The 19,355-nt window shown below is 35.6% G+C and overlaps 1 protein-coding gene across 3 annotated transcripts in view; it reads right to left on the bottom strand.

The window, feature by feature from the left end:
- The window catches only part of CERT1 (ceramide transporter 1), a 107,359-nt gene that overhangs the window by 4,025 nt on the left and 83,979 nt on the right, over positions 1–19,355 (bottom strand). For all 3 annotated transcript variants that reach the window (XM_058729376.1, XM_058729365.1, XM_058729355.1), the window contains 6 exons: positions 11,696–11,791; positions 8,615–8,747; positions 7,612–7,682; positions 4,305–4,433; positions 3,623–3,752; positions 2,570–2,706 (listed from right to left, as the gene is read on the bottom strand). In XM_058729376.1, the coding sequence (XP_058585359.1) occupies positions 2,579–2,706; positions 3,623–3,752; positions 4,305–4,433; positions 7,612–7,682; positions 8,615–8,747; positions 11,696–11,791 (687 nt within the window). In that variant the 3' untranslated portion in view covers positions 2,570–2,578. The remainder of the gene's footprint in view (positions 1–2,569; positions 2,707–3,622; positions 3,753–4,304; positions 4,434–7,611; positions 7,683–8,614; positions 8,748–11,695; positions 11,792–19,355) is intronic.

The following is a 19,355-nucleotide window of genomic DNA, read 5'->3' as shown; positions in this document are numbered from 1 at the left end:
TGCATTCTGATTTCTTTTGCTTAATAGATGGTTATGTTTTCTGCCCTGCTCATTTTAGCAAGGGTGGGGGTAGAGATGAAAAGAGAAAGCAGATTATAGCTGCACACTTGGTCTTGATTAGAGCAAATAGCATTCTTTAGAAATCTTAAGGCTGTGGGGAGAGACAACCAGCTAAGTCAGGTGACATGGCCTGCTGCCATGACACAGCATCACGTTTCTGGTTAATTTGAGGTAACAGGGCAAAGATAAAATCAGCAAATTTGTGTCCAGATCTAGCCATAACAATCCTAAAGTATGAGATATTCCAAAAGCCAGTACACTTATGCAACGCACTTGCACTTGAAGACAAAATCTCTCAAAGGTCAAGCTATATCCCAAAACACTAACCACTCAGGTAAGATCAGAATCTGTTTAACATTTTCAGGTAAGCTTTTTCTTAGGAAAGGCTAAATATCTGGGACATCAATGCAACAACTCTGGTGTTAGCATCTGACAATAAATTTAGCCTTTTTTTTTTTCTTAAGAAAGGCATACTATAAACAACATCAGAAACCAGAATTAGTTAAAAATATCAGTCATTATATAACACTATTGAACATACTAATTTAATCTAAAGACTCAAGAATACAATAATCTAAGTTACTCAATAATATAAACTTCTCAGCCAATGATTTAATATCTAACATAGGTGAGAATAAGAGAACATTCATAAATACTGCAGTTTATGAATTATACTTTGGTAATATCTATTAAAAATTTAAATGTTAACACATACTGAGAGTTCACAGAAACAGAATTATACAAATTTCTCTCAAATGGACCAAGAAATGTTCAAACTATTCATAGTAAGAGAAAGACAATAAAAACTAAAGAGAAAGTATTTCTTTCCTATCAAGGTGGGAATAATCCAAGTTTTATTTCATACACTGTGTGAGAGGGTAAAGGGCACTCCAATACATTATTGCTGGTGAGATGATAAATTAATACAACTTCTTTATGGGCAGTATCTAAAATAAAAACGCACAACCCCCCACCCCCAGAAGTGCTGGCAGTGTCATATCTAGCAATTTATCCCACATATAAACTTGTAAGTGGATATACTTGTAACACCATTCCAGCAAAAACTGGAAACAACTTGAGTATCTAGCAAGGGAGGACTGGTTAGAAAATTATGTATATTGGGGCGCCTGGGTGGCTTGGTCGGTTAAGCGTCCGACTTCGGCTCAGGTCATGATCTCACGGTCCGTGGGTTCGTGCCCCGCGTCGGGTTCTGTGCTGACAGCTCAGAGCCTGGAGCCTGTTTCGGCTTCTGTGTCTCCCTCTCTCTGACCCTCCCCGTTCATGCTCTGTCTCTGTCTCAAAAATAAATAAACGTTAAAAAAAAATTAAAAAAAAAAAAAAAGAAAGAAAATTATGCATATCCATGCAATGGGATACTGTATAGCCACAAAAAAATAATGAGGAAGGTCCATACTGATATGCAAAGACCTTCAAAGTAAAGTAAGTACAAAGACAAGATGCAGAACAATGTATTTTCTTCAACAACAACAAAAAGGTGTATGTGTGGGAGACATACACTTGTATTTGCTTGCTCAGGCATAAAAAATTCTCTGGAGGGGCGCCTGGGTGGCTCAGTCGGTTAAGTGTCCGACTATGGCTCAGGTCATGATCTCGTGGCCCGTGAGTTCGAGCCCCGCGTCGGGCTCTGTGGTGACAGCTCAGAGCCTGGTGCCTGCTTCCGATTCTGTGTCTCCCTCTCTCTCTGCCCCTCCCCTGTTCATGCTCTGTCTCTCTCTGTCTCAAAAATAAATAAACGTGAAAAAAAAATTAAAAAAAAAATTCTCTGGAAAAGATACACAAACTAATAGCAGTTATACTCTTTCAGTTTGGGGGTGGGGGAAAGGCAAAACTGGGTGAGCAGGGGCAAGGGATAAATTTCACTGTTCATCTTTTCACACCTGACTTTTGAACCACGTTAACATATCATTTCTTGAAAAAGAATTAAAGATTCCAGCATTTTATGGAAAGATGTTCAACACAGCATTATCTGACAGTCAAAATATGGAACCAACATTATGATGGGACTGGTTAATAAATTCTGCAACATTCATGTAACAGTTGTTAATGGAATGAGTTTTATATATCTCATGTCTTTATATGCAGTACTAGTCAAGATATATTGTTAAACAGAAAAAGCAAGCTGCAAAACAAGAAGTATAGAATAAACAAGTATTATTAACAAATAATCAAGAATACACATCATTCACTACATACATACAAAAGTATGGAAGAATAAACAATGAACCTCAAGTACTTTCTGGGAAGGGAAGAATACAGGGAATTTGTACTTCTAGAATTTTATAGCTCCATAATGTTAAAATGTCTTTGCATAAGCAAACATTGCCTCATATCAGCAGAAGAAAACAAGTTTTAAAGGCTTTAAAAATTACACCTTTGGGAACATTGTAAAACACATTAAAATTACTTTCAACAATTAACTAAATTTTAATATCTGCAGAGTCATATTAATCAAAGTTTTAAAAAAAGGGTAATATATATCTTCCAGTACCTGTTAATACTAGAACAAAATAGGTTTTCCTGCAGTTTTTTCTTGGACATAAGAAGTAAAGCGTTTTAGAAACTTTGGATACTCTCGCTTTGCCACTGCCCTTAACACTGAGGCTGGTGCCCATCCTCCAGGGTTCACTGCAAGATAAAGGAAAATTAAAATAAAGCCCGTTAAGATACAATTCTCCGAATGTATGGGAAGCACTCATTTACTTCCTTTGCTTTCAAAATTTTCTCGTGTTGGAATACTTAACATCTCTTAAAGTCCTGACTGCTAATTCCTTAATGCTAACCACCAGACAAGGACACATAGCAAACAAGAGAGCATTTATTACCTATTTAACAGGTTCTTGGCTCCCTAAATTAAATGCAAATATTAATATAGCAACATTTCAGGTTATGTAAGATAAATTTGTCAAACTCTACTATAATCAAACAATATCTCACTCGGACATAACTGTCTCTTCAAACACAGTAGCAGTTACAGCCCTGTACAAAGAAGATTTGAGGATTTGATGGGAGGGATTCCAGTGACTACTGCAAGTAGGAAATGGGTGTAGTTAAGAATGCAAAGCAGGCAATAATTCAGAAAACACAAAAGCCTGACAATAAGAAAAAGAACTATTAATTTTCTTTACCATTATTGCTTTTATTTCTAATCATACATATATTCTATTAGGCAAATATATAATAGATGGATTTTTAAACCAAGCATATGTGATAGTGATCTAGAGATGAAGTTTAAATTCTGATACAGTAGTTCTGGGATGAAATTCAGATGTGGATATTTTCAAAGTTTCCTGATAATTTTGGTACACATCACTCCAAATTAAAAATCATTAATCTAAAGGAGAAAAACTAAAAAGGCATGGAGATCATAATAAGAAATCTAGGGGTGTCTGGCTGGTGCAGTCAGAAGAACGTGCGACTTTTGATCTTGGGGTTGTGAGTTCAAGCCCCACACTGGGTGTAGAAATTACTAAAAATAATAAACTTAAAAAAAAAAAGAAAATCTACATTACCAAAGTAGCAAAAGAAACCTCAAAACACATACCATTAGCTACATACGTAATCTTGCATAGAATGTTGTCCCTGCTGATCTCCTGGTTTCCCTCTGGTGGGCTTACCAAGGTTTGACAAATCATAGCAATATTTATTTTGGCACGGACGCATCGATTGTTTAGCTGACAAAACAAAAAATAAAAACAAACCACTAGTGTAATAGATGCCTTGTATTTTATAATCCCTACTGTTCTAATAGCACATTAGGTTATCCAAAACCATAGCTCATCAAAATGTCCAACAAAATCTTATTAGCACCACTAAATAACACATGCCAAGCTGCATGACATCAGGAATGATTTTCCCTCCTCTTCAGTAGTAGATGGAACTCAACTGAGATAGAAACCACAGGGGTTTTGCCAGTAGCTGATCATGGCTTGAGAGGGAACTGTACAAAGTAGCTTCCCTTATGTACCCATTCAGCTCTGTCTCTGCGTTATAACATCAGGGGGAAAGGAAAACAGCCCCTGCTGCATGTTGACAGCCATGACTGCTGCCCTCAAGTAACACAAGGGCTATAGTGTTCCAAGGAGCCAATCCAATATAAAACAAAATCTAAGAAATGTTATCAAATCAAGTACCAGTGTGTGTCATATGTGTTTGTCACTTTTGTCCCACACTGTATATTTAGCTTTATACTATACAACTATACACATTTATACAAGTGCACTTACCGGAGCACTGTCGTGATCCACAGAAAAATTACACACTATCCAAGTTTCGGGGTCATTTTCAGTCAAGGCCGGTATCTTTCGAATGGCAGAGAGATATAATACATCTCGCTGAGAAGCAGGCCACACCCTCTGTGGAAGAAGTAAATGTCTTTTGAAAAGCCGAATTACTTTTAAATTCATATGTAATACGGAACTAACAGAGACACAAATGTAAAACAAAAATAAATAAAACAAAAATAAATATCTTAGGTGAAGGTAAAATCTGTCAAATTTTAAGTGGAAAGCATCTTGGGGCGCCTGGGTGGCTCAGTCGGTTAAGCGGCCGACTTCAGCTCAGGTCATGATCTCGCGGTCCGTGAGTTCGAGCCCCGCATCGGGCTCTGTGCTGACAGCTCAGAGCCTGGAGCCTGTTTCAGATTCTGTGTCTCCCTCTCTCTCTGACCCTCCCCCGTTCATTCTCTGTCTCTCCGTGTCTCAAAAATAAATAAAATGTTAAAAAAAAAAAAAGATTAAAAAAATAAATAAATAAATGGAAAGCATCTGAAAATACCCAGCAAAGGATTAATTATGAACAGTGAATTAACTGCTTTGTAGAATATCATCAAAGTAATACTTTTAAAATTGTGGATATATATATAACAAAAATTTTGCCATTTAAAGCATTTTTAAGTGTACAATTCAATGACATTACATTCACAATATTATGTATACATCAGCACAATGTCCAAAATTTTTTATCACCCTGAACAAAAACTCTATACTCAGTAAGCAATTAATTCCTTCCCTAGTCCTTGGTAATGTTCTGCTTTTTAGTATTAAACCTCTGTTTAAAGTGTTGAGAGACTTAAAAGCTAAGATTTTAGTGTAAGAAGACTGCTTCTTTGATATAAGCACATTTGAAGAATACTAAATCAGACTGAATGTTTCAACTTTATAGTATGCCAGGAAACATAAAACACGTTGGAATGATATGGAAATGAGGTCTCTGGAAACTGAGACTATGTACTTTTAAATAAGAGAAAATCTGTGCACTGACTTTCTTAAGCATTGAGTTTCATTGGAAAGTGAAATGGTTATCTTTTAAAGATGCTCCATTTTATGAAATCGATGAAAGTAGTGTTGAGCAAAGCCAATAATAAAGGAAAATTGGGCCATGTTAGAACGAATGAATGCAAATCCACAAGGATGATGAGAAGATAAAAATTTACAGAGTGAGAATGACTTAAATACCAGGAGATAAGTAGCCCTCTTTAAGAAACCAGATTATAAAAGAAGGCAAATGTAAAGGGCAAGATGTTGCAGAGCATTATTGAATTTTATTGAAAAAAATTATGCTAGAACAATCTGTTTATTCAATTATAACTGTAATTTAAATTGTGTTAAATTTAAGAGGTATTATTTTAATAGTTCTGAGTTTTATTTTTCAAGTGACCTTAATATAACCTATATAAATTCTTCACTCCATCTATGATTTACCAAGTGAAATACTTTCAGCAGACTGTTTTCGAGGATCAATTACCTTCAGATTACAAGATTCCTCTGATTCTAAATTACTGATCATTTCTCTTCATTCCAAATTATTGACCATTAATTGATTTTTTAAACATCTGCTAAGTTTTAGGTGTCACTTAGACTCCCCAAATCTGTATATTAAAGCAGAATCTTCATTGTTACACTTCTTTTTTAATTGAAGCAAAGCTGACATATAATGTACTTATTATACATTTCTTGAGCAGGTGCCATGTAAAATCAAGCCTAGCTCACTCTCATTACATAGAAGATGCCTCATATGACAAAACTGAGTTTAAGAAATACATAACAAACCTAAAATATTTTCATATATTCAGCTCAAATTAAAAAGTCATTTAAAGTAAAGAAAAATAAAGTACCTGTTGAATTATTGTATTTCTTATATAACATACAATATCACATTTGATGGATCTTCCCAAAATTATAATTCCTTTATTTTCCTTTCTTTAAAATGAACATGAGTCTCAGGTGTACAACACACTGGTCTGACAATTTTATACGGTATCTAGGGCTCACCACAATACGTGTAGTCACCATCTGTTACCATGACGCTATTACAATATTATTAGCTACATTCCCCATGCTGACTTACTTTTTTTATAACTGGAAGTTTGTTCCTCTTAATTGCCTTCATTTATTTTGCCCATCCTCCCAACCCCTTTCATTATCCTTTATACAATATATTATTTGGCAATTTTCAGGGAACAGAGTAGAATCAGGTAAGGGAAATATTCTTTAATTTTTTTAAAGTTTGAGAAAGAAAGAGAGGGAAGGAGAATAAGCAGGGGAGGGGCAGAAACAGAGAGGGGAGCAAGAGAGAAACCCAAGCAGGCTCCACACTGTTAGCACAGAACCTGATGTGAGGCTACATCTCATGTACTGTGTGATCATGACCTGAGCTGAAACCAAAGTCGGATGCTTAACTGACATGACAGAGCCACCCAGGAGCCCCTAATTCTTCAAATTTAAATATCTAGGATAGCACAGGAAGAAATGAAATGAATGTAAAATGAAAGCAATATGAAAGTGAACCAATTTAGGACAATGTTTCTGTGTGCTCTGGTATATGACCAACTTCTCAATAGTTATGCATGGCAATTTTCCCTTGCTTTTAGATGATCTACTTACATGACTTTATCAATCTTAACATACATTAATAACATAATTTCCATTCCACTTAACATTGTTGCCAGAGGAAACTATGATTCACTGTTTTAAATGTTTACTCATTTATTTAGAGAGAAAGATTTATTTATTTAGAGAGAGTGTGTGTGTGCATCAGCAGGGGAGGGGCAGAGACAGAATCCCAAGCAGGTTCTGTGCCGCCAGTGTGAAGCCTGACATGGGGCTTGAACCCACAAACTGTGAGAACATGACCTGAGCCGAAATCAAGACTCAGAATCTTATTAACCAACTGAGCCACCCAGGCACTCCTATGATTCTCTTTTGTTGGTGGTAACTATGACTTCTCTCCTATAAAGACTAGATGCTAGAAAAATATTTACTTCGGTTTCAGTATTTTCTTTTCTAAACTTTAAGTGCACATAACTAACTGGAGGTCTTTATCAAACACACTATTCCTGGGTTATTTCTCAGGTTGTCTCGGGCTCTGCTTTAAAGGAGCTGATATCCTTTCAAATATGTGACATTCATGCATCGTTAATAAAGTCTGTGGATATTTTATGGCATTTAATTTCCTGCCAAATTTTACTCGAGAGAATTTCTATGTCTCAGTTTGAATTAGGATAAAATCCTTTTGGGATGAAGAGATCTTTACCTTGTGAGTTTGATAAATGATGATTGCATTATCAGCTAATGTTTCCACCACATGAAAGTTTTCTATAGTTGCTGAAATGAAGAGAAAATATTAGTAGCCAAAAAGATACATTGCCTCTTTCTAGAATGTGATTAACTCATTTATACTGATGGACATTGTGGTATCATGAGCAGGATTCTGCCCTATGTAGGCTGTCTAAATGGAAGGTGGTTAAGACTTAATATTAGGGCTACAGGGGCCATGACACCTGATCATAAGGAAATCTCATTTTCTTTGGCTCAATCTCTAGCTTCCACATCAAAAAAGCAATACTACTCACATGTATTAATTACTCAGATGCAAATTCCTATCTAATACTATGACACTTTCCTATAATTTCTAATTTATTGAAGCTGAAGAAACTGTCCTAAGCGTAGTTGGTTATATTTGTGAAAAAAGAATGTCAAACTGTCATAGATAAACATCTTATGATGTTCAAAACTATCTCTATTTATGAAATTTGGTGACTAAGAGGTGCACGTGCACACATGCATGCATGCACACACACACACACACACACACACACACACACACACACTCCAAGAATAACTCTCAACAAACCAGAGCAGGATTTATCCAGGGTTTACAAGGGACACAAAACAATCTGGGAAAGCAGATGATAAAACAGAAACCTTTAATTTTAGTCCCAGTCTTTCCACTAACTAGCCTCTGTAGCTTCTGACAAGTCACTTAACCTATTTTTTTTTTTTTTTTAACCTACCTATCATGCAGGACTATTGAAATACTGGATCAAATGCTACAATATAGCAAGAAGCATTCTGTACAGCAAAATGCTCCATTTAAATGCAACTTAAAAAAAAAAGTAAATGCAAGCTATTGTCAGATTCTCCAGGTATTTTCTACAATGACTTTGTAAACTGTATATGAGATGCAAAAAACTAGGTTGGATTTGATATTAAATTTGAAATAATTATATTAAGATATATTAATAATGGCAGCTTACTTTCCCAGTCATTGCGAACATCAACATTCCAGAAGTAATTGCAGACTTCGTGTCCTGTAACACCTTTCACTGCATGGGTAGCTTTCAAAGGATCCAAAACAATCCCATTTTCTTCTACTTCCCTTCTATATACCTAAAGAGGATATATTTAAAAACCTGTTTAAAAAATAAGAATTAAACCCCTAAAGTACAAACCTGAAAGCAGGTTTTTAAATTTAGCTGCTTTTTAGAATTTTATTTATGAAAATCTATATATGGAATATAAATATTCTGCTAAAAGAAAATCTTACATTTCAAATTATTAACACAGATAACACATAAAAAACACTTAAAACTACAAATCTGAGGTAAACTTCAATTATGAAAAACATGCACACGCAATGAACACCTAATTACAGGAGTTGTTAAACTAAGCCTGGTTTAGAACATCACCTCCTTAAGGATACCGATGTAGCAGTTTTGTTCAATGCCTCAGACCCAGCATCTAAAATAGTATCTGAAACACAGTAGGCTCTCAATTATTTGTTGAATCAATGACTGAAAGCTAAAATGACACGAAGATCTATACTATCTTGCTTTAAATACTGAAGTTGTGTACCTAAACTGCTAAGTAAAATTAATTATTTCAAAGTTATAGGTTACTTCAGAAAGTTTTACAAGAAGTTAATTTCATCAACATGAAATGAATAATCATATTATTATAAGAACTAGCTCTCAATTTATGGAGTACTTTATGGGTCCAGACACTGTTAGGCATTTCACATACAGTTTCTTTTTTAAAATGTCCTTCACCAAACTACTTTTTCCTATATGCTCATTTATTCATGTTATTGGGACTGCTATTTTCCAGTTACCTGAACTGGAAAGTTTAGACTTTTAACTCCTCCCCTCACATTTCACATAGCTATTAAGCTCATTACTCATCGTGTAGGAGATTCTTGACTCTTCTACTATTCAACAGCTTGACTTTTCTACTATTGGTTACTTCTTTTAGCTGGCTTTCATCACTATGTACCTGACCCTCTCAAGTGGTACACTTGGTCTCTGGTTTCTTCCTTACGAGCTTAATCTTCCTAAAATGTTACTTTGTAGGGGCGCCTGGGTGGCTCAGTCAGTTGAGCGTCCGACTTTGGCTCAGGTCATGATCTCACGGTCCGTGAGTTCGAGCCCCGCATCGGGCTCTGTGCTGACGGCTCAGAGCCTGGAGCCTGTTTCAGATTCTGTGTCTCCCTCTCTCTCTGCCCCTCCCCTGTTCATGCTCTGTCTCTCTGTCTCAAAAATAAATAAATGTTAAAAAAAAAAATTAAAAAAAAATAAAATGTTACTTTGTATACAGTGGCTAACCTACTGCTACAGACAATAGACTACTCTCTTGAGCGGGCTATTTCACACTATCCACAATGCAATCACTCTCTTTCTAATGTGGGCTGTAGGAACACTTATTCTCTATTCTTCGTTCTGCATGGAGGGACTTCATCTAGACTATCAGGTTCTGGTTTCTCTGAACCCCTTCACTTTCTCCTCCCAAGGGGGGAAAGAATGTCCTAAGTGAATGTCGAGTACAGAATAAGGACTGGTAGGCTTGGCTCACCCCTTCCTCTACAGAGAATATGTATCCCGGTTTTCTTTTGGGGCTTACTCTTGGGGGAAGGCCTGTGATTATCTAGTTATGTCAGAAACATTATGCTTAAGTCTGGGGTAACAGATTATTTTTTTTAATGTTTATTTTTGAGAGAGACAGAGTGCAAATGCAAGGGGCAGAGAGAGACACACACAGAATCCAAAGCAGGCTCCAGGCTCCGAGCTATCAGCACGGAGCCCTACACGGGGTTCAAACCAACAAACCACGAGATCATGACCTGAGCCAAAGTCGGACACTCAACAGACTGAACCACCCAGGTACCCCTCAGCTTATTAGATTTATAGCTAACATTTTGTTATCTCAATTGCTTGTCTCTTCTTTTTTTCTTCTTAATTTGTGCTCTATTCAGGAGGAAAAGAAATTCCAATATATTTAATATTGTATCTCTATTGCTAGAATAATTCTGGTCAATACAGTCTATTCAAAACTCCTGAATAAGAAGTTTGCCTTCAAGATTTTGCTTGTGTTGTATTTTTTTTTTTAACATTTTTAAATTTTTTTTATTTTTGAGACAGAGACAAAGCATGAACGGGGGAGGGTCAGAGAGAGGGAGACACAGAATCTGAAACAGGCTCCAGGCTCTGAGCTGTCAGCACAGAGCCCGATGCGGGGCTCGAACTCACGGACCACAAGATCATGACCTGAGCCGAAGTCGGCCGCCCAACCGACTGAGCCACCCAGGCGCCCCGTATTTTTTGTCTAAAAGACCCTTGCCTCATCTTTGTCACAACTTTGCTTCCATTTCTAGACATAGTTCAAATGCTTCTCCTCAGTGTAGAACAATCTAGCTGTTTCAAATCAGAGAACTCTTTCTTTTCCAATTTTCTTAACTACTCATCTGTGCTCTTCTTCAATACATTATCAGAAAGAGACAAGTAACAGTATCTTTAAAAGTCAATATCCTCCTTCCCCAATGAAAGTTTCAGGTTGGAAAAGTCTTATTAAACATCTCTTTATCTTTAGCATGGCCTTGGGCACGAGGTAATCCAGAATTCAATGCAGCTGCTGTTTAGAATCCATCTCTAAATCTTGTTCTTGCTCTATTCTCTGTCTCTGGTGTTTAAGGATATGAACAAGATTAGCAGACCCATCTCCGAATACTGAAAGAAGATGCAGTGAGAGAAAGGACTAGAAGTATATACCAAAAAGGGGAACAAAGTGATCTGGGTACATCATTTAATATATTAAAAAATAAATTAAGAGAAATATCCAAATAGAGAGCCATCAGCTACTTATGATTTGCTCATATCTAAAACCCCAAATTTATTTTCTCCATGGCCCAGGTAAAACAGAATGGGTTGCACATTTCTTTGATCATATGTAACAATCTGTTTAAAAGGAATTTTACAATGCTGTCCTCTTTCACATCACTGGGCAGTAATGATACTATGACTGTAACACAGCTGTATTTAGCAATCTAACATTTTACTGGGAATTACCTTCATTTCTCCTTCTTCTACAACCAACTGCCAATTAGCATCTCCACCTACATCCTGTAATGAGTAAGTCATGTGGTTTTGCACCATCTCTTCAACCTTGGAAAGAAAAATAAAATCATAACAATCCCTATCCAGTGAATAGCCATGTCATCATCTCTAAAAGAGAACGGTATTCAGTTTATTTCAGTTTAGAATGATGTTTTTAGAAAGCTGAGCAACCAAATGCACAAAGGTTAGTAGATTTTATACAGTGTTGAAGAGTTTAGTCCACATTCCAGATATCATATCCAGGTTAATGACAGGAGGGAGAAATGCAGAGAAGGAAGATGTTTCACTCATATAACATATATTGGCCTAATGTGCAGCAAGTCAGCAAAAATAAGCATTTTCTAGAAAAAAAAAGTTCCTTCCTTCACTAGAAAACGTTTCCTTACAGAAATAATTATTTAACACATAAAATCATGGGACACTAAGGGTAAAAGGGGCACGAAGAGACAATCTAGTCCAGTGCTTTTATGTTTAAGACTACACAGATAACAGTTCGTTATATGGCAAGATTTCGCTACAAAATGATAAAAAAAAAAACAAAAAACTTTTATTACTTCACTGATAAACTTCACTTCACTTTTACTATGACTGAAAAATAACCAATCCCCTACTTACTTGACTCCAATTTCATTATTTCGCATGCTTTTAGGGAAAATGCTAATAATCACATATGCAGACATTTACAAATAATCAATTTTTAGTGTCTTCTTTTAAATTACTGTCTTTTTCCTGAAATTTAAATAAAGCCTCTGCTTTTAACTATCACCAGTCACTCCTCCACATCTTACATAAACTTTAAATAAAACTGAGTATTTCACACTCCCAGAATCCACAATCATTTATTGGTAAGATTTCATGTGAGTGCTACTTGCAAACTCTCCTAGTTTGAAACATGTTTTGAAACAGAAGTGAAGTGATAAAAAGATGGTTTCTGAAGGAGCTGCTTTATCCATCTACACAGAGATGGTTTCTCTAAGCTCCATTTTCTAAACCTTTTACTCATAATTTTGTTTTATATAATAAGTACATTAGAGAAGGCATGAAAAGAGTTGGAAATATATATATTATACTTCCACTTAATTTATTCCTAAGTTTAACTACTTATTTTACATGAAGTCTACTGTGCTCATTAGGAATACAGACAAGAACCAGGTTTATTTTTTGAAATAAATATATTAATGATTTGGGGGCAAAAATTCCTAAAATTATTAACTCTGAAGGTATAATTTTTCTACACAGAAAGATGTTACCAATATGTTACAGTGACATATACTTTTACTACATAAAGTTTTCTCGATTTCAGAATGCATTTTTGCTACTAAAAGTAGGTATGACTTTTAAGTGTCATTGGTAATAATCATAAAAGTTTTTGATAAAGATTTTATACTCAGGTTCTACAATCTATTTTTGTACTAAATGAACACGAACATAAATTTATGTCTTAAAAAATTTTTTTTTAACATTTTATATCTTTACATATTATCTTCCAAACAATGTGAATGGCACTGGGCTACAGACTTGAAAGAAATTGAAAAAATGTAACTAATAGTATATTCTATAGTTTTAAAAAGGTTTCATTAGAAAACATAACTCCAGGGGCTGCATGGAAAAATTTATGTGCTCCAAAAATGTGAAATCTGCTCTGAGACAGTAACGAGGACTAATGCAGGATTCCAAATTATGAGGACATACAAAATGTAACTGAATTCCCAAAGAGAAAGGAACAAAGAAAGTTCCAATTAGTAGGCATAAATAAACAACCACCATAGCACTGGCTCGATTCATTTGTCTGTATAGCATCGTGATTGGGAAAAATTCTTACCCTTTTTAGATCCAAAGATATTAAAAATCTTTAGATATGAAATATGTACTTTGTAGGTGGGACACTAAGAGTTGAGAACACCTATATTTATTATGAGATTAAAGGCAGAAAAAAATTTCTTCCCAGAAATAAGACCTACTTTAAATAGACCACTTAGGAAAGAAGAATGAAAGGATTTTACTCTGTTAAAAAAGAGTTCTACTTAAAAAATTTAGTAGCATGTAAGCTTTTGTTGGAAAGTACACAGGTAACTGTGTTTTTGTTTGGGCGATAATTCTGACAAATTACTTCGAATGTTGGAATAATGAGAAGATATTTTTGTGTTTTGGTCCCCCCAAAACTAGATTCCACAAATATAAATTGACAGCTGGTAACATAAGTTAAAACAATGTACAGTAAGCACATTTAACATTGTCTTTCTAGATAGATGAAAACATGGTATTCCTATCCTAGTTACCACTGCATCTATGGAAAAGTGTTCAGTCTTTTGTTCTTATACACTTCCTAGATTTAAGAGGGCAAGAAATAAACAAGATGAATTTAGTGCTGTGCTTCTAGGAGATGAAAGAAATTGAAGTACCCAATTATTGTAGTAACCATCTCTGCAAAGCTTTTATCATGGAATCTTTATCCATATGGCATCTTCCTTGAGGTAACAACACTGAGATTAACAAGAGAGGTGATACAGGTAAAATCTCACTATAAAGAATTTAATGTTCACTGTAATGAAATATGAAGTAGTAAATGTTACTACTGGGGCAGTGACTCATGCATTTGTGTCCACACTGACAGTTCCAATCTAACCTAATGATCTGTTTACTGTTTTCAGTTATGACTGCACATCCAAAGTGATTGGAAAACATTAAGTTGGGAGGACAAGGATAAATACAAGCAAAATTTACCATTTTATTAGGCTCAAAATTCGATATACTAGGAAATAATATTTAAAAAAGAATTTTTTTTAATGTTTATTTATTTTTGAGACAGAGAGAGACAGAGCATGAACGGGGGAGGGTCAGAGAGAGAGGGAGACACAGAATGTGAAACAGGCTCCGGGCTCTGAGCTGTCAGCACAGAGCCTGATGCGGGGCTCGAACTCATGGACCACGAGATCGTGACCTGAGCCGAAGTTGGCCGCTTAACTGACTGAGCCACCCAGGCGCCCCTACTAGGAAATAATATTACTAGTAGCATCTGCCACCACTTTAAAAGACTGGATCAAAATCATTGAAGCAGGTTTCATCTGCTCTAATAGCATTCGCTAGTTTTAATTAGTATAATTTCAGGAATCATGCCCTTGATTTTTTTGGACCTAGAGTCGAAAATGATGAGATGACATACAAAATATCTTCATAGCAAATGAACTATGAAAAATGGAGATGAAACACATTTTAAATAAGAGATGATGGCACTCCAATTCTAGCCTTTTCTTTCACTTCCCGTTTGAGACACTCTGTATGCTATTTGAGGAGACTAAATGGATTTTTCTAACATTATCAATACAGAAATTTTAAAAGAAAACTGCCTCTTGATGACAAAACAAAAACTGCTCTTTGATGTAATGATCAAAACTCTAATGAACAAGACTCTAGAAGGGCTCAAAGACTGCTCCAATCTCTTTCTCTTACCCATGTGGAAGGAATACAACTATGCTTATTGTTACAATCATAGAGGGATTTGTTGGATAGAATGATTTATTAATAACAAATTAACAGTGCACTATTAACACAAAGGAAAAATGGACAAGGACATAAATTGTCACTTCAATGAAGAAATGCAAAAGGCCAAGAAACAAAACTTTTAGTCTATCAGACTGGCAAAAAGTAACTGAATTATAATATTCAGTGTCAACATAACAAAAGAAAATTGACCTGGGAGTGTCACTGGTTCCACTTGGTTTAATGAACAGTTTGGCAATAAAAATTAAAAAAAAAAACAACAAAAACTTAGACACATGTATGGCTTTTGTCCTAACAATTCTACTTCTAGGAATGTATCCTAAGGAAATAACTGGATAAGTGTACAAAGATACACACACACACACACACACACACACACACACACACACACACACACACACAAGGATGGTGTATTCAACAGGATGCTCCTGTAACACTATTTACAATACAGCCAAACTGAAAACACGCTCAATGTTCAATATTAGATGAGTAGGTAAATCCAGTATGCACATCTGTACAACAGAAAAGGAGATAAAGATCCATATTTACCAGTGAGAAGATGGGCTTATATGTTTAAAAAAAAAAAAAACACTGGTCACAAAATAGTATATACTGAATTACTTACTTTGGTAGGAAGACAATTATTAAAGTCTGTGTACTTAATCAATATGTGACTGATTTTCTATATACATAGAAAAAGGATATGCATGAGAATATTAACAGTGATCTAATATTTTAATTTTATTTACTCTATTTTCTAGTTCTGCTAAAATTAACATGTATTATTGTACAATAAACAGGGAGGGGGTTAAATAATTAATTACCACAATAATAAAGTGTCGCTGTGGACATAAAGGGGGGAAAGAGCTTTATACAGAACCGTGGTTGCAATAATGTCCACTAATGATTAACCTGATGTATTGCCCACCTTTTGATATATTTTTTTCCGAACAGAGAAAGATTTTTTTAATTTTTGCTTTTTAATTTTTGAGGTGACATCAATAGTTGCTGTGATATGCAAATAAATGTGATCCAAAAGATCAACTTATAAATTCAAGTTCTTTCTACTTTCTGTACAGTGTAAGAGCTACTTCTTTCTCCAAATCTGCCAATTAGATAGACTCATGTGTTGCTACTAATTTCCTAGGAGATTCACCTATTTTATTTGAAGTTATTTTCAGGACATCTCTCAGTTCTATGTTTAATTATTCTACTCAATCAGGAGCATCAATATAACTTCATCAAGAACAAAGTAGTCATAAGCCTAGATTTGTACACACACGGCAAAGCCAAATTCATAGTTAAGGTCCAGAGCCCAAATCTGCTAATGACAACAGATACTTTAGCAAGGACCATAAATACTTGAAGACCTCGAAGTCATTATTCTTCAATTTTGCCTCTTTTGGCATATAGAACGGTGGTGCGATAAGGGGGACCTGGGTGTCTCAGTCAGTTAAGCGTCCAGCTCTCGATTTCTGCTCAGGTCCTGATCTCACAGTCCTGAGATCAAGCCCCACATTGGGCTCTGTGCTGGGCATGGGGCCTAGTTAAGATTCTTTCTCTCCTTTTCTCTCTGCCCCTACCCTCTTTGTGTATGGGCGCATGTGCTCGCTTGCTTTCTCTCTCTCTTTCTTTCTTTCTTTCTTTCTTTCTTTCTTTCTTTCTTTCTTTCTTTCTTTCCTTTCTTTCTTTCTTTCTTTCTTTCTTTCTTTCTTAATACATAAATAAGTAAAATGGTACAATAATCAAAAGCTAAAAAATGATTATAAATAATCACAAGCATCACCTATTAAAAAAATTCCACCAGAAGATCTTTCTCAACTTACATACATGAGTTACACAAAATATAAAGAAGTATGCTACAATGTGGCAAAGTCTTGTAAAAACATGGGCACCTGCGTCTCAGTAATATATTCTTCTGTAGGTGAAGAATTTCAGCTGTTTTATAGCCCTATAGCTTGGGTCGGAGGTCTGCATTCTGAGGCCTTAACTCTTAGGCATTTATCAGTAGCTTAACACTCATTTATCGCTCTCATTATGTTTTCATTCATAGCTTGTGTATTCCTATATTTTAAGGAAAAATGGTGACTGGTACTGATGAGCTTTAGTCTCTTACTCTATTACTTTAACGCAAGGTGGAGCTTAGCAGAATAAACCAAAGCCTCCCAGTATTATCTAGTTTTGTCACGGATTTATTGCAAATATGATATGCCTTTAAAAAGCTTGCACAAATGGATGAACATGATTAACAAATATTAGAATAAGTTTGGTTCTAGGCGATTTCTGAAGCAGAACTGATACATCTCTCTCTCAAACATGTTCAAGGAGAAAAAGGCTGCAAAAGTCAAAGAATACATTTTGAGTCTTAAACTTAATTTTCCTCTTTCCTGCAGAGTTAAAAACAAATGTCAATTTTATTCATATGTATAAACTAAGAAATCTGTTTTAAATTAGGACTTTTAAAAAACTTTTACTGGAATGCAATTGACCCTGGAACATCACAGGTTTGAATTGCGCAGGCCCACTTGAATGCAAATTTGTTTCAATAAATAAAGTGCAGGACTGCAAATGTATTTTCTCTTCCCTACAATTTTCTTAGTAACAAATACAGTATATATGGAACATAAAAGTATATTTTAATCAGCTATTTATGTTCTCCTAAAGCTTCTGATTAACTACAGTAGGCTGTGAGTAGTTAAGTTTTTGGGGAGTCAAAAGTTATATGTGGATTTTTTTTTTTTTTAATTTTTTTTTCAACGTTTTTATTTTTTTTTTTTTATTTTTTTTTTTTTTAATATTTATTTATTTTTGAGAGATAGAGTGAGACAAAGTGAGACTGGGGGAGGGGCAGAGAGAGAGGGAGACACAGGATTGGAAACAGGCTCCAGGCTCTGAGCTGTCAGCACAGAGCCTGACGCGGGGCTCGAACCCACAGACTGCGAGATCATGACCTGAGCCGAAGTCGGACGCTCAACCGACTGAGCCACCCAGGCGCCCCTTTTCAACGTTTTTAATTTATTTTTGGGACAGAGAGAGACAGAGCGTGAATGGGGGAGGGGCAGAGAGAGAGAGGGAGACACAGAATCGGAAACAGGCTCCAGGCTCCGAGCCATCAGCCCAGAGCCTGACGCGGGGCTCGAACTCACGGACCGCGAGATCGTGACCTGGCTGAAGTCGGACGCTTAACCGACTGTGCCACCCAGGCGCCCCTATATGTGGATTTTTGACCAAGGGGGGTCAGTGCCCCAATCTCAACGTTGTTCAAGGGTCAACTGTACTCTGATAGCAAAAAAAAAAAATAATGTAGAAAATTTTGACTAGTTCAAAGAAATTGTTATTATTATAGTAACAATAGCTAATAAATAGCTATAATATAACTAATAAAGGCTCACACTTATTTAGCATTTACTACATGCCAGGCTCTAGCCAGATCACAGTCCTAGCTAGATCACAGAAGTGAAGCACAGAAGAGTTAGAAAAACTGTCCAAGATCATGCAACTAACCAGTATTTACACTTGGTCATTCTGACTGGAAAGCGCAGTTTCTTAACATAAGATAACATAATGCAATCCAATAAAACACAATCACCATAAAGATACATAGTTCAATGGCAAAGATACAAGGATTAAAAAAACTTTAAAAAACGAATGCTGATACTAAAAAATATTCCTCTGATAATACTTGGACATTATTATGAGGGTAGAGACAGCAAGCATGTAGTTTCCAGTCTTAAATTCCTAAATCCTTAATGATGTATATGAAAAGGAACATTAATTTATAATACCAAGGGTAATTTGCATAACAAAAATACAATCTGTTCAATGGAGCTTAGTATAATAATAGTAATGAGACAAATATTATTTAAAAAGACATTTCCCTGTTGAAATATGAGATACTCGAGATTAAAAGGGAGACTATTAAAACCTACTTTTATGCTATAACATACTCTGTAAACCATGTTCATCAAAGTTGTTGAATCCTATCTAAAGAAACTACATGGTATTTAAAAACCAGGTATCTCCTACTTGTTTCAATTCAATTTGAAATCTTTCAGGAGTGCCTCCTCCATGGCAAAATTCCAAGCTATTCACAGTACAGGATACAAAGGGC

Source organism: Neofelis nebulosa, chromosome 1, assembly GCF_028018385.1.
Source record: "Neofelis nebulosa isolate mNeoNeb1 chromosome 1, mNeoNeb1.pri, whole genome shotgun sequence".
NCBI classification, from domain to species: Eukaryota; Metazoa; Chordata; class Mammalia; order Carnivora; family Felidae; genus Neofelis; species Neofelis nebulosa.
This window is presented reverse-complemented; position numbering and strand designations above follow the sequence as displayed.